At 42.4% G+C, this 16,274-nt stretch overlaps 1 protein-coding gene across 1 annotated transcript; it reads right to left on the bottom strand.

The window, feature by feature from the left end:
• Positions 1–947: 947 nt before the first annotated feature.
• Positions 948–14,444, bottom strand: CALM2 (calmodulin 2). The gene is made up of 6 exons (XM_040611446.1): positions 14,288–14,444; positions 9,753–9,783; positions 4,447–4,590; positions 4,267–4,373; positions 3,235–3,370; positions 948–1,846 (listed from the first exon to the last, which is right to left on the bottom strand). The coding sequence occupies exons 1-6, from the start codon at positions 14,288–14,290 to the stop codon at positions 1,818–1,820; spliced, it is 450 nt and encodes a 149-aa protein (XP_040467380.1). The 5' UTR covers positions 14,291–14,444; the 3' UTR covers positions 948–1,817.
• Positions 14,445–16,274: the final 1,830 nt, after the last annotated feature.

Genomic DNA, 16,274 nt, shown 5'->3' with positions numbered 1-16,274 from the left:
TAAGCACTTTTGACAAGCCTCCTTGGCTTCAAGATTAGTGACCATAAACATTTGATCAAATGTTTCTGAAATAAAGTTTCAGCTGTCCTGCTTTCCCATTTTCACTGTAACTACAAATACCTCAAAGATTACGAGAACAGTCTTAAAACATTAGGTAACTGCTCTGCCAGGCCCAGTGAGGGTAACCAGATGCAGGGGCCAATGTTTTGTTTGAAGGCAGCCAGAATCCCCAAACAAGATAACCATATAGCATGTTAAGATCAATCAGTTCTCACTGGGAGAGTTAGAGGCCAGGGGCAGAAACAGCCACTGGCATCCTATTGAGGTTTTGCATTTGTCCTTGGTAAAAGTCAGGTTTGTTCTCTGCTTTAAAAAAAAATTTCAAACCTTGACAACAAGCTAGTACTAGAAGCACAATCATGCTTATTAGCAGATCAGTAACAGAATGTTTTCCTTCTGTGCTCTGACTGCATCCTGAATGGCAACTCAGACATGGCAGTTTCAGAGAAGTCCAGGTGTGAGACTAAGTTACCCGATGTAGCAGCTGACAGGGAATAAACTCCAAAATAATTAAAAGAAAGCAAACAGGTTTAGTTGTCCGAACAAGGAATTTTAATTTTAGGTCAACTATTGAACTAGGTCAACATCCAGTTCACAATGTCTACAGATAGTGGGCATAGCCAGTCACTACGGTAAGTTTATTGAAGCACCAAGCTCCACACAAGACTGTAAAATACATTTTAAACTACTAGTAAGAAAGCTTCTTCAAGTCAACAATACTATTAAGGGCCAGAGTTTAAGGACTAAGTTTTCACCTTCCAAGCCATTTTAAGACAGCCAATCCATTGCATAAGCAAACCAAACTGCTACATACTGAAACACATAGAGCAGCAACTGTATTGAACAATTCCTGTAAATAATTCAAGGATACATTGAAACAGTATGGGTAAATTGTAATTTTTTTATTGGAAAACAAATATACAACTTGGAATGGATTTGAGGCAAATCGTGCCATAAGCAGATTCTTTTGAAAATAAGTGGCTAAACAAAGTTTAAAAAGCATAGTAACAAGAGGAGAAAAATGTTTTCTGGTACAGGACCAGCAGTACAAAAAAAACTTGTGTACGAGTACCTGGATAAATCACCCGTTTTGCATTAGTGCAACTTAAGTTTCATATTGTTGACTGTCAATCGTCCACAACGTTAAGACTCCACATTTCAACAACATGTTACAGGTATGGCCACAAACAAGTTACTGTGAAGTAAGCTAGGAGAATGATTTTTTTTTACAGTGCATTAGCTACATGTATATATACTATTCACATGGTTTTATCCTGCAGTTAGCTGCAAGAGTCTTCATCCTCCATCACAGAAAGTGGAATAAACACCTTTATGTACTGGAGAACTAGAGCCAGCGTGTCACTTTAAGGAATTGCTAATGCATAGTAAACCCTAACTTACTTTATGTAACTTGTTACACTAGTCATACCTAAGTCTCCTAAAGAAAGCTACTTTTTTAAAAACAGACAACCCAGATGTTCCCTCAGTTAACCAACTCATCTAACTTTAGATGTGCAGAAGGGCTTAAATATCCAGAGTAAGCCACATGCAACATTTGTTACTTAGATCAATTTTCCAAAAATCAGAACAATGACAGTAAGATAAAGGAGAAAAACATGGAGGAATGGCCTTCTAATTACTATACATGCATATTCTTTTGACAGTAAGGGAAAAACCTTTTACAGATAAGTTACAAACAGAGAAAAGGCAAATAAACAATTTTGTACAAGAAATTTAACACATTCTGTACAACGTCTTCACTTCGCTGTCATCATTTGTACAAACTCTGTAAAAGGAAAGAGTTGCATAAGAGTTATTCAGAGAAAAAAAATCTAAATTGCAAGATCTGAGAAGCGACTTGTCTTACTAGTGCTGAACACTGTTTCAAAACTATGTTTTCAGCTGCATTCAAAAAAGCATCTTCAAGACAGTCCCCTTTTCCACCAATCACACCTAAAAACCTCCATAGTTTTAAAGGCAAAAGGCCTTTTACTAAAAAACTGGTCCCTCAATGAATTTCAGAATAGCCTTTATTCCAAAATAAAACATTACAGAATCCTCATGCCTACTGACTTACAGATAGGAACAAGATATTTAAGAATGACTTAGAATCAGTAGAAATTGTGTTGAAGTAAAGATCAGTTAAATAAAGGTATACAAGCAAGACACTGTATTGGTTTGATGATTTTTTTTTTCCAAAGCAGAATAGCCCAAGTCTTACTATTTTGGCTGACCAGCTTTAAGCAACTGAATCATTGCTTAGTCACATACATTGGAAGTTAGATCCCACACAACAGGGTTGCTTCACTTATCTTGCTGAGCCATAGTTTCAGGTACCATAGCAAGAAGAAACTTCAAAAAGAGTTAACTAGTTTAGTTGCTCAAGTTTCAAGAGAACAAGCGGAAACAAGAGGGATGCCTACCCTCTCTAGTGCCAGCTTCTAAACAGTTTATTCATAAGTATGGTTACAGAGAAGCAGTCTGGTTCCTAAAAATGCCTTTTCACTCACAATTGCTCATCCTGAGGCCACAACCAAGAAGGCCTTAAAGGGAAGCCACACCTACACCTCCAACAGTAAGGGTATTATAGAGAAGAGCTAGGGTATTTTCGGGTAAGATGCTCAGAAAGTTAAAATAAAAACAAGTTTAGTGCTTCTGAGCTGCAAGCAGTTGTTTAACAGAACTCCTGCTTGCATGACTCCATTGAAGTTTCAATGCCAGGAAGAAGGAAATAAAAATAAGCTACTGCTGCAGCTGACTTGTGTGAAATTTAAGAAGTCTAAAGGTCTTGAAATTCCTGCATATTTTAGAGGCTTTCCCCCTTTAATTAGTAATTTAAAAAGCATTAATAGGAAATGAGTGACTTGCTACAGTCAGATCAACATTAGTGGACAGAACAGTATGTGAACATCTCTGCCAGCTTCCTTACTCTAATGGTCATTAGACATCATTACATTCAGAAAGTTATTATTACACTGCACAGTTTAACAGTAATTTTTTGCCTTTGGCACAAAGGTAGCAACAGCACATTCTCCTATTTAGAGGTACACAATGTACATACTGGAAGACATTAGCTTAAAGGGACAATAACTGTTGACCAAATCTCACCTCAACTCTGCGTGGCTACCAGCATGGAAAGTGCTACACAAAAAGAGTCTGTTACCAACTCCTTACCTTCATAGTTTACTTGACCATCACCATCGATGTCTGCTTCCCTAATCATTTCATCAACTTCTTCATCTGTTAGCTTCTCCCCAAGATTTGTCATCACATGACGGAGTTCTGCAGCACTAATGTAACCATTACCATCCTGTGAGGGGAAAAAGAAAGACTGGAATAGACTTGTCTAAGCCCTAGCAACTTGGCTTAATAGTACAGAGCAAGGTGAACATTAAGAAGTTAACAGTTTCTATGTAAAATATTTACTAAAACTACTAGCACTTGCACAAGGCAAATGAGAGTTCTAAGCATATCTTCAGTATTGTCCAGGATCTTAGTGTTAAAAAGACATTTTAAAAACAACTTACTCAATGCAGTCTACTAGGTTTGTCAGTGATTAAAAAAATGTCTCAGGACAGACCAATCTGCACCTTTTGCAATCTTTTTGCATCACAGATGTCCATTCAATCATGTGACTGTCTGGTTCAAGTGTCTATTTCTTGACCAGAACAGAAACTACTTATCTTATTCACCTGTTTCATGCGAGTCCAGCACAAAGCCACAAGGCCTTCAGAGACTACCTTCACATACTTCATCCTACCTGGGACACTGGATATCCAAGTACTAGTGTATATGAACTCCAGACTGACTTTTTTCTTCCCCACACACCAAGACATTTATTTTCTGTTTAAAAGTGCATCTTACTTCAGAAGCTGAGTAACTTCAGTCTCATCTAGCAATTTATTTAGTAAAGACTTAGTGAAAGATTTATGAGTAGCATTTTAAATATTTAAACAATTTCCCTGCCAGCCTTGTACAAATTTTTATTTTAGTATCATAGATACTACTACCTACCACTTGCTATCACATTGATTTACTTGACTTCCAGGTACAGTACCACAGTAGACTGAACTTCAGGGTGACTAGTTAACCTAGAGGTTCTAGATTACAGTACTGCAGATACCCCTCAGTTCAGTGAAGAAGCTCATTAGAAGTCAGACCAATTTTTCACAACAGAAGTATTTGTTAAGGTAAACATTTTGGTACCTTGTCAAACACACGAAACGCTTCTCTAATTTCTTCTTCACTATCTGTATCTTTCATTTTTCTTGCCATCATTGTCAGAAACTCTGGAAAGTCAATTGTGCCATTGCCTGCAAGATAATTACTTTGTTAGAAAAACAGTTGTTAGGCACTTCATTATATTAATTATTAACAAAATCTTACCATCAGCATCTACTTCATTGATCATATCCTGTAGCTCTGCTTCTGTGGGGTTTTGACCAAGCGATCTCATCACTGTCCCCAACTCCTTTGTGGTTATAGTACCATCACCATCCTTATCAAATAGTGAAAAAGCTTCTTTGAATTCTGCACAACAACAAAAATAGAATTAATCCCTTCAGCTTTAAAATGTTAACGTTTGACCAATCATATGAGAACCCACTGCTGTTTATTGTCATAAGTTATAAAACTTAATTCTCAAGACAAATTTTGGTATACTGCTTAGTCTGCTATAATTGTAGTGCCAATACAGAAGCACCAGCATCCAGAAAACCACCCACCAGTCTACCAATGAACCACATTTTGACCCAAGTAAGATGGAAGGTCAGCAATTTCAAAAGTACTCAGGGAAGAGTCCCTAATACAGAGCTGAAAGGAACAGCTATTAGCAACTAGAATAATCCACTCCCTTAGTAGGAATTAGTTTACCTCATGAGAAAATAGTATTACTTTGAGAAAGCCAAAAAACAGTACTCAAGTACAACAAATGCTACAGCTTAACAGTGCTTCTATTACTAACAAAGGAGACTAGCCAGTGAAGAAACGTATAATCAGACCAAACTAAAAATAGTTTCTCATTATAAACCACTTCCGCTGGACACACAAGTCTGAACAGTTTATGCTATGTGAAGCTGCAGTACCATAGCTCTTAACTGGCCATATCTAAAGAGGAACCTCTCCCAGGTCTCTCCCATTGGACTTTGCAGTTTGTCTACATATATACACAACTCCAGTCAGTTGTTCAAGGAGGGAAGTCACTGCAGTCTTAATTTCTGAAAAGCTGCTTAGAAAATTGCGCTACTGTATCCTGAAGTGGGCTTCATCGAACTAGTCAAAAACAGTTCTAAGACTGCTTAACTGTGTTTCAATGCTACCTCTTAATCCCCTACAATGGCTGTATTGTAGCCAGCAATATTAATACAAGCATAACATGTTTAATTGTCCAGTCCAAAAATGGAATTGGTTTTAATCCATGCCATCTGTTTGTCTTTGCCCACAGACCTTAAACTAGCTCACTGGACTGTATGTAGTAGCTCATACACAAGTTATAGTTAAACATGCAAAAAACCTTATCTATTCCCTGTATAGCTCAGATCTTTTCACAGCTTTCAAGGCACCTGAGATCATGCCTTCAGAGAACTCATTAGCTCAAGGGTACTTCTGCATCAGAACTACTTCCAAGAATTAATTTTTCAGTATTTCCAAGCAGCTAGCTTTCCAGATGGTGGGTTTCCCAGACCAGAATTAGTTACAGTAAAAGTTGTGTTTTCACATTAACTGATTAAAGTCTTCTTTCATCCGTTTTGTAATCTGAAACACTCGAGGTGAGTACAAGCTGTCAAGTGTTAAAAATGCAACTACAAAAATAGGCTTTTCATAGTTCATGAATGCAGCTACACCACCAGAGCCACAGCTGAGTCCCATCCAGGAAAAAACACACTCTTCATCTAACAGTTCGAAGTGTTCCAAAAGCAAACTCTCACTGTTTAGCACATAAGTCAGAGCAAGGCTACCACAGGACCAGAAAAAAAAAGTTTCAAGCCAGTGTTGTATAATCAAAGTAGAAGTGGGCCTACCCAAACAGGAAGCTATAACCTGAACCTACAGTAATTTCCAAATGGTCTTCAGGGGGTTTCAGTAAGTTTGGACGTGACCAGTTTATTAAAAGTTTTACAACAGGGAAGAACAGGCTTTTGGGTCAAGCCTAGTAGAAAAGTTCATAGTCCATCACAGAAGGACCTCAAAAGGGCAATACTGAGTCTTTGTCAAGAGTCTGTTAAAGAGTCAGGCACTTAAGTGTTATTCAAAATGTTTAGCCATTAACCAGTTCATCCTTGGCTTGAAGGTCAACTATCACTAACCCAAATGTGAAGCAAACTTCCCAGTACTGCAATGACCCTGTCTAGAAAATGTAGTACTTTTTTTTTTTTTTTACACAAAACTCTAAGACACACAGGCCATTCAGTGGTATATTCTGAATACCCAAAATTAACTACTCGATGGACAACTCTTTACCCTTCTTTTAATCAAAGATGCTGCAGACTAAGAAATAATCTGCTATAAATTGTAAACTTCAAGAAAGTGCATCAAGAATGAGGAACATATTCCTGTTTGAAATGCGGAATCGTTAGAATATGATAAATACACCTCTTCAATCACCTTCAGTAATTAGAACTAAGGAATCACAACCTATGCAGATACAGTTCAGACTAGAACAAAACCCACCTAGCATACATTTGTGGCAATGGCCAGGGAAGGTAGCTATGAAATACTGCTGTGAGCAACTCAATTCTGCCTTCCTGCAACATTCAGATTATAAATACACACCTCCCACACTTAAACACCTTTGACCCCATGTAGCATGTAAAGCAAATCTTCCCTCTATTCAACACTCCTCCGTATCAAGCTGCACATGAAAATTCTCTGGCATCCTACATAAGGCTAACCTTTGAGAAACCGGAGGACAGTGCCAGCAGAACTAGTAGTCTTCAGGCCAGCCTACAATGTCTCAGCCTTTCCTTCCTTCTGAAAAACACACTGCATCAAAAGACTACCTCCAGGCCCCAAAGAAAGGTAGTCCAACAGAATGTGAACTCTAACACCCTAGCTCACAATGTTCTAACAATAGCTTCTGAGGCAACTCTGCATCACATCACCTTTCCAGATGAAGTGGCAGTCTTCAGTGACCCAGTAGTTCTGGTTCACTGAACCTATCATTCCCACTCATGCATTTTAGCCAGCTATGCCTGGAACTTTTATAGCAGAACGTCAATTGTTCTCGTCACAGCTACCAGGAGCACAACACTTAAACATAGCTATTTCTACTATGAAATAATTTCTAAATAACTCATGTGGTCAAATCCCCAACAGAGAACCAGGGCACACTAAAGGAACAAGGCACAATGAACACCATACATAGACCTCATAGACGTCTAAACGGGCTCTCTGAACAAGTAGGCCTAATGGAAGGATGTATAGCTTGCTAGACTAGTTGCTTTGGGGCAATAGCATCTTTAGACTTTTTTCTTCCCTGACCACCCACATCAAGTGGTCCTGACCTATATACCTCTTGTTAACACAACACTTAACCAAATGGAAACCCATTTGATTTGGCAACTTCAGTTCTTACTGAGTGAAGCTGCAACTAGCATTCACATGCAATCTGTACCTATGCAGTTTTAAAAAAAAAGTATCAGTCTTTCATATAAGCAAAACCTGGGTATTCTTTCATCCCCACTATGTTGAGAAGCTTCACTCCCATAGGACCAATGAATTCCATAGATTCCAGATGTTCTTATTTTCTAACAACTGTATTCTGGTGCTTCACAGCAGAAGTGGAAGATTTGTTTTCAGCCCAGGAGAAACGGCTCCTTTAACTACTTCGGCCTTCTATTTAAGGCAACAGTGTCTCTACATTGCAGTACCATTTTCTTAAGCCTGCCTTCAAATCAAAAGCTAGGTCTATCTTCAGGTAAGGTGAAATGGAAGAGCAGGGGGGCCAAGCCTTTAAAACCACACAGCCTTCGTAAAACACGTGAACTGTACCTGTAACATTCTTCCCATGCAAGACACTGGCCTTTGACAGCAAAACTAAGCAGGCTGCTTAGTTGGCTGCAACCTTTCCTAAGCCATACTAGGGATGGTTTTCCAACAGAGCAGCAGTGGGCTTATGTCTTCACATCAGAGATTTATCATTTACTTGCAAACACATTTGCTTCATGAAATACCACTGCAGAACTGAAAGTGGCACATAGTTTTACACTGGGTACTGAAGTTATACTTTTACTCCTTCCACACAGACGAAGACCCTCTATTCCAGTATGACAAGCTTATTCATACTCACTTCCGGCTCTAAGAACTATACTATTGTTACTGAATAGCTAACATTTGCACTAATCCCAAGGTAGTGTTAATAAGCTTCCTGTTTAGTAGTTGATGTAGCTGATTATGGAATATAAAGCTTCTACAGTTAAGAACTGCAACAATGAACCATTATTGAAAGACAGCAGTGACAACCGATAAAGCCTGCTCCAACTAAACTGATCACAAAACCCTCAAGATATGTAGGCCACTTCCAGAAAAATCTCAAGTTGAACTAGATTTGGCTTGTGCCTACTCGTAAGACAGTACCATGGCAACAAGTAAATAGACTAAGGACTTTCCACAAAACCATAATTAGTCTCCTATGAGTTAAATAAAGCAAGCTTCTGAAGTCTAAAAGCTACAGAAGAATGTTCTTACACCACAAATTTGGCAATTACGGTAAAAACAAACTGGCTCATTATGAGTCTTCTGTTTAATACAGCATCTTCAAGAGCTACACTATAGTTAAACAGCAATACATCTTAGAGACTGTTATTTGTATGCTTGACCTGGTACTATTAGATTAGCAGAACCCTAACACCCTCTAAAATAACTTCACATGGCCATTACACACACACTGACTTTCTAGTATTAACACTATACATTTGTCAGATCAAAACTCCAAGTTTTTGAATGTCCATGGCAAGGCTGAGTTCTGCATTACCAGCTTTAAGTTACATCAATTATTGAAATTGAAATCAGTCTACAGAGGGCAGTGACAGATATTAGTTTGTGCAGCCTACGTGAGTAGGAGACATGATAGCCAGAGATTTCAGTCACTAGTAGACAGTTGCTAGTGCATAGAAGCCATTGTTAGGGGTCCAACTAAATAATATTTATTCAAGCATTTCAGAGCAAGCGCCAGACCATCAGAACAGTGCACAGAACACTTGTGTCCAAGTACACAATGCAGTTCCAAATATGGAGTATCAGGAGTTGCCTTCATGAAACCAGTCTCTGCTGTCAAAAACAGCCACACTATGAAACATCTCCACTGACAGGAGACCTCAAAGTAATTTGTTTTTTTTCCTTCTGCTAGAAAAGCACTCCAGATTCCAACTTTAGAGATTTGCCCCCTCCCACCACCTTTCAGTTTGCACTCAGAACAATTCTGTAGTCATGAGAGAAAAAGAAAGGGTCCCAAGTGTACCAGCTCATAAAGCTATCTATGATGATTGTCTAACTATTCTAGAGGACAAAAATTCACTGTGTCCATGGTGCTTTTATAGTACATGAGCCTTTAAAACTTAGGTGACAAATTAAAACATTCTACAATACTTCTTTAGTATCCAAGAAAGCTAAATATCTTGTGTAACTCAATGTCAGTGGATTAAGAGATGTGCCAGGTCAAATAGGAGTAGCAACACAGCACGTAAAAGCCTCACCTGCAATCTGCTCTTCTGTCAGTTGATCAGCCTGCAATAAAAGACAGTATCATTATAGTTGTAGAAAAACATCAAGGCAAAATTAAGACACAGACTTGTAGAGGCCTCTGAATACAGCAGCTGCTCTTCAGGACTTAAATCTGTAGCATTCTGAAATAGTCCTAACTAACACAGCTCAAAAGCCATCAGGATTGCTTGCTAAGTAAGCCTGGCAGCCTGTTTGCATTTCCTGAGCCTGCAATATACAGTACACCCAGACTACCATGTGCATCAATCAATTGCCCAAGTAACACTAGCAAACTCAAGGCACACAGGTACCTCTAGACTGATTAAAAACTCATTAACACAGCAGACTACTAGCAGTAATACTTTGGTAAACTAGCCTCAGCTTTATCACTAAACACCTTATGTCTAAGTAAGGTAGCAGTAACACCCAAAAACCAATTTTATGGCAGACTATCCTCTTCTGCTAAGTTACAATGCCATAATTAGAAGAATATACTCTAGAATTAAATCATCCTTTGACTAACATGAAGCTTCATGCCCAAGACCTGGTCATAAAAGTCAGAGTCCATATAATCAGTACTAGCAGCTTCAGACAAAACTGATAATTTTAATGCATGTGTCATATGGCTGTCTAGACTTTTTTCAGAGCATTATATACAGACTCAGGTACCGTAAGAGTTTACAGGGCCACTAAAGAAAAGTTCAGTAGTAAGACAGTTTCTGTATCAGTTTGATAAGCCCCAGTTTATACCTGATTTTGCTTTATCACTGAACAGTTTTGAATCAACTGTATTTGACAGCAATAAACCCCCCCTATCTTCAAGGCCAAACCCAAAGTGAACTTCACTCTTGAAAGAGCACAAAGGTATTTGAGGACTGTAGAAATACCTTCCCTAGGTTTTCCAAATCAGCTGCTTCTTCAAAAACAAATTATGGATAGCTTAAATTGAGTTGCAGTAAAAAGGGCATGCAATTCCTTCAAGGAAGCTCCCTGAGCTCTTTACCCCACAGTACTCTACCCAAGAGTCAAAAAAAAACCACCTTGAAATACATAAAAGATACATTCACTGTCTTAAGTTCAATGCCACTTTTTTAGTGTTGTTCCTATCACAACCATTTCAGCAACAACCTTTTTATAATTACTGCAATATTAAATTTCAAATATTTTCAGTCATTAGCTGTGCCCACAAATATCTCTACACATCAGCCATCTGCCAATGTAGTAACTTAGAAAAATATATACACCACCTGTCAATTTTTACTTTAATTTCAATTTTAATTAGATTTCTGTATTGCATACAAACTTAGATATTACCAGCTTTGGATATTCTTCCTGCAACAGGAATGAAGTTAGCTCCTTAAGTAGCCATACAAGAGCTACACTGCTTACAAAAACACATATGGATACAATACAGCAACAGCCCAAGACAAAGCCATAACCAGCAATTTTTCAGACTGCCTGTGGCTCACCTACTCTTAAAAATCAAGATCACACCACTGAGCATCTTCTAGAAAGAGCAGCCAATGGGTATTTGCAGCTCAACTCCACTTGTTCCAATTTCAGCAGCTGTAAGAAGTATTACCATCCAGGTTCAACTTTTTGTTTAAAATAGTAATAAACTGTCTACAGTGGCAGCAGCACTGCTGAGCACATCACTAATTCAACCAACATTAGACTCTGAGATGGAAGCATTCTGCTGGTCATTTAACAGAAATCTAACAGATTTTTTGCTTGTCTGAAGCATATCATTAACAGAGACAGACTCATACCTTTGCATGCTATTTACATTTTTATTGCTTGAGTGAAGAGAACTATGTGCTACATTTCTGTAGGATATTTATATCCACAGAAAACTGTAGATCAGATTTAAGTAGCAAGAACCCAGTTTTATTTAGGTCAATACTTACGGGTTACCAAGTTGAGTCACATACTGGTTTATATAAACAGTTTTATATAAAACACATGACATTAAGCAGTGTTTAAGCTGTTAAGTGTGCCTGAACCCTTCCTTTCTAACACTTCCAGCAACATAAAGCGTCCTAGAACCACTAACCATAAATTTGTCTAAGTTTTGTCAGTACCTGTAAGAGGTGCAGTGTTTGAGAAGAGCACAAGGCTTATTAGAAGCCACAGGTATACGGCAGTTGAAAGATAAGCTAGGAGGTGGGGCAAGGTTGAACAAACACCATCTGTACTCTGCAGTGCTAGGCTCTGCAGGGACTGCTGCGCAACAGCAGCAAAAGGCGGAGCCAGCCAAGTCTGCCAGAACACTCCCTCCTGTGCCACTCAGGTGGAGGGGCTATCAGCCCGGATCTATGCTTAAGAGTTCCAGGCCACTGCGGCCTTCCTAGAGGGACCCTCTGGATTTCTTTGTCCTGAATTTAAGCTAGATACTCGTACACCGTACATGTGATAGCATGCACACCATCAGTAACGTAACCCAACCTCATAAACGGTTAAATTACATGCTGAAGCTTTGATATGCCCCTTACCATGGCCACGATCCACCTGAAAACCTTGGATGGAGCCGGGGAACCCATCACAGCTTTGACACAGCATTCTCTAATCCATACTGCAGCACTTTCATTTTCACTGCAATAGGTCCCATCCCCCCACCATCAGATTATGTTGAGGGCCTGACAAAGAATCTAAGTCTCCTAGGAAAGAAGGGGAGCTGTTGCGTGTGCAGCAGTTTCAGTGGCACATGCAGCCTCTAGAGGTAGTGTTTCATTACAGTCGTAGCTGCGATGCAGTAATCTGTTTGGAAGATCCTCAGAGCTACTAACAATGCCTAATAGAAAGCAGTCAACAAATCACAGAACAGGCAACACCCTTCACCTCCAAAACCTGGCATTTTGGTATACTTCACAGGTGCCAGATCCGAATGGACAGTTCTGTTCTGGCAAGATTAACTGAAGAACTAGACAGGCTAGCGTATAAGGGCTAAAATTACACTTACAGAAAGTTAGCCGATTTTGGGAGCAAATCATTTTACTTCATCTAGCATATGCTGTATTGGACTACATATATTCACAAGTTTAGCCAGTCTGGTCTGTCAGGATGAACTATAACCACATTCAAAGTGTCACTGTGCCTCCTGGACACACCCATTTTTATATAGACCTTGCTTGAAGATACTCCATTTTTGGTTCTGTACGGATGATGACTAAAAGCAGTAAGAGTCTTTCGCTGCTACATTCACTGCTTTTTTTTCCTTTATAGATGTTTGCTGTATAGGTTCACAATTCAAGTAAAAGAACAAATTCAGGCAGTTTCTTTGCCCAGAGAGAACATTTTAAAAACCCAAACCCTTAATTTTAAGTACCCATCGTTCACATTACACATGGAGAGTTCAAGTGATGCGATTCCTTAAAAGCATGTAATGAATGGCAAGGCAATTCCACTATACTGCATATCTTCTCTCAATGCAGAGATAGTACTAAGTGGCCACTGGTATTGCTTTTTCGACAGAATCATTCCTTTTTGTACGTGTTTCAGTATCCACTTGTTTTAATTAAAAAAATCTAAACTCATATCCTTTTAACCGAATTTGAAACCATTCTCCAATTCCATAAAATGTGTTCTATTTCGACAGTTGATTAAAATCCTAAACAAACGTATCGCTAGGAAAAATAAATTGCGCTTGATCAAGAAAATGCAGGACTGTCCATCGCAATGACCAAAAAGAGAAGCCAAAACTGTTAAAAAAAACAAAATCCCTTGTTCAATAGAGCCACCGACAGCAAGGCGTTATCATGAAGTCGGCAGGGGAGAGAGGCTCCAACGTGAGCTGACAACAGGTCTAGCAAGGAGGGAGATGGTGCAGTGAGGCAGCCTGCGCCTCATCATCATGCTGCTCAGAAGCTGCAGGACTCCGCATTGCATTATTACCAGGCGCAACACACCTCGCTAGCGAGCCAGACATCTTAAGCGCTGACAGCAGCGCTGCCGCGCCGCTGGCTCCCCAGCCCCATTCAGCCGGCCTGGCCGGCTTGCCGGGGGGGTGGGGGGAGGAAGCGATAAGAAAGTGGAGCTGGTGCCATCGTGGCAGGCTCCTTCCCCCCCTCCCGGCACCCCCCCACGCGGGTCTCCTCCCAGGAGGAACCGTTATCTGCCGCTCCCCCACACCCCCCCCCCCCCCCACGCCCCGACAAAGCGTCATGGCGCTCGAACCGAGTGGCAGTTTGAATTTTGAATCCCCACCAACGCCCCAGGGCGGGAAAAAGACCCGGGCGGGATTCGTCCACCGCCACTTCCTCCTACGCAGACGGCGCCTCCGAGAGGGACCCTCCGCCCCAGCCTGCCCGCGCTGCAGGGCTCAGCCCGCCGGCCGCGGCAAGGGACGCCTTCACCCCTGCCCTTCTGCAGGCGCCCTCACCCCACACCACCCAAACCACCTGCCCCTCTCCCCACCACCCACCCGCCCGCCCGCACACAACCACAAGCGCCCCCACCCCCGCGCCCCACACATTAAGCACCAAACCAGCACCCGCGAAGTCCCATCGCTGCCCCATGCCCAGGGACTCACCATGGTGGCTCGGCCTGGCTGTGGGGTGTGGTAGAAGCTAACGGCTGTACGGAGCACACGAACAACCCAACCGCTCTACAGCTCGCCTCACACTGAGCCCTGCCTGGCCGCCAGCAGTGCCTCATAAACCTCCTCACAGCCCGCCCGGATCCCTCCGCGCCGCTCCCTCCCCCCCCCCCTGTCCCCGCCGGGGAACGGAGCTGCGAAAGAAGTCCCGGCTCTTCGCGCTCTTCTCGGCAGGCCCCCCCTCACCCCGAGCGCGCCCCCTCCTCTGCCCCCGAGCCCCCAAGCCCCGGCGCAGGAAAGGGCGAGATGCGGGAAAGAGTGGGGCTGCGCTTGTGGAACGGCATGGGGGGTGCCGGAGGAGACGGGTTGAGGGACTATTTCTCTGGGCGGAAGGGGATTTTAGAAAAAAAAATGCCGAGGAGTGCAGGGACTCCAGAAGGAGCGCGCTGATTGGTGGATTCGTACCTGCAATGCGTCACTTGGACATGCACAGTCTGGGCTGGGAAGCGGTTACCCCTCCCCCCGCCCGCAGTGCGCGAGGCCCGGCCCGGCCCGGCCCGGCCCGCCCCGGGGGGGCGCCGCTGACCTGCCCCGCCGCCTGCCCCGCCGCGCTCCGCTCGCTGCCCGGCCGCCCGGCCCTGCCCCGTTCTGCTCCGCTGCCTGCGGCGGTGGCTGGCCGCGCGGCCTGCGGACGCTGCGGCGGGGCGTGCTGGGCGGGCAGGGCCGCCGCAGAGGCTCGGGGGCAGCGGGGCCTCCCCCCGACAGGCCGCGGTGGGGCGCGGAGGGAGGCAGGCAGGCCCGGCTGGAGCAGGCCCTGGGCCGCAGGCCTCGAACTGGGGCCGCGGGCCGGCGCTGGCAGCGGCCTGTCTCGGTGCGTCACCCCGGGGCTTCACCGAGGTGCACCTGAGTAGCATATCCCCGGGAGCGCCTCGCCAGAACGTTTCAAGCCTTATCTCACTGTGCTCCGGAAAGCCTCACCCACAGTTACTAAACGAGACTGGCTCTGCAGCCAGAACGGTCCAGAACAATTCCCACCTGGCTCTGCACGCCAGAGATGCCTTATGGCCGGTAGCATTGTTTAAAAGAACAGATTCCCCTGCTACAGACCACGTACACCCTGCTGCCGTGCTTGCCAGGGCAAGGCCGGTGGCCAGCAATCCAGCGCTAGGATCTCGAGCCTTACCAGGGTTTCCCCTAAGATGCATTTGGGCACATCACTCCAGACAAAATTTTCAAACTTGCAAATACATTTTCAAAGGCATAAACAACTGATAATTCAAAAAACAGCCACAATGCTGGCCAAGTTCAGTGAAAGCAGGCCTACCTGTCACCTCTGAAAAGCACAACGCTTATTTTGGGGCCATAAATACGTTGCTAAATTTTGGAGGCCCAAGTCTTGCGTTTTCTGAGCTAAGTTTGAATGAAAAATACCATATTACAATAAAAATTACCTACTTCCATATCTATTGCAAGAATTATTTAGTGGATATTTATACAGTACTTAAACAGCGTTTTATACCTATCTACTTATCACTGCTATTACACAAACTAGAGCAATGGCACTCACTTCACACATTGAAGAGGCTTCATTCGTCTCCGGTCTTCACAGCCTTTTTGGTTTATAGGCCATATAAATAGGATGTGCTTGGGAGGGGACTGGCATGAACAAATTTTTAACAAAAATTCTGTGAGTTTTTCCCTCTGAATATTGACTGCAATTCTCAGGGCCTGCTCTCTTTTCAGAACTAATCTCGTGTCTACCAAACTTCAGAACAAAGGGGGGGGGGGGGAAACCCAGAACAAGGCCTGATTTCTTACAATAATCAGAGACCCCTTCATCAAGCCCTGTGCCTCTCATCTTCTCTACTCACTTTGTGATTGATCATAGGGAATACAGAAAACAACATGGTGTACTTAAATTTGGCCTTCAGCCTTGAAATCTGCAGTTACTGTTTTGTGATACACTAGGTTTTTTAGGCTT

The sequence above is a fragment of the Falco naumanni genome, chromosome 12 (assembly GCF_017639655.2).
Source record: "Falco naumanni isolate bFalNau1 chromosome 12, bFalNau1.pat, whole genome shotgun sequence".
Classification (NCBI taxonomy): Eukaryota; Metazoa; Chordata; class Aves; order Falconiformes; family Falconidae; genus Falco; species Falco naumanni.
Note: the sequence above shows the minus strand (reverse complement) of the source record. Positions and strands in the feature narration are given on the sequence as shown.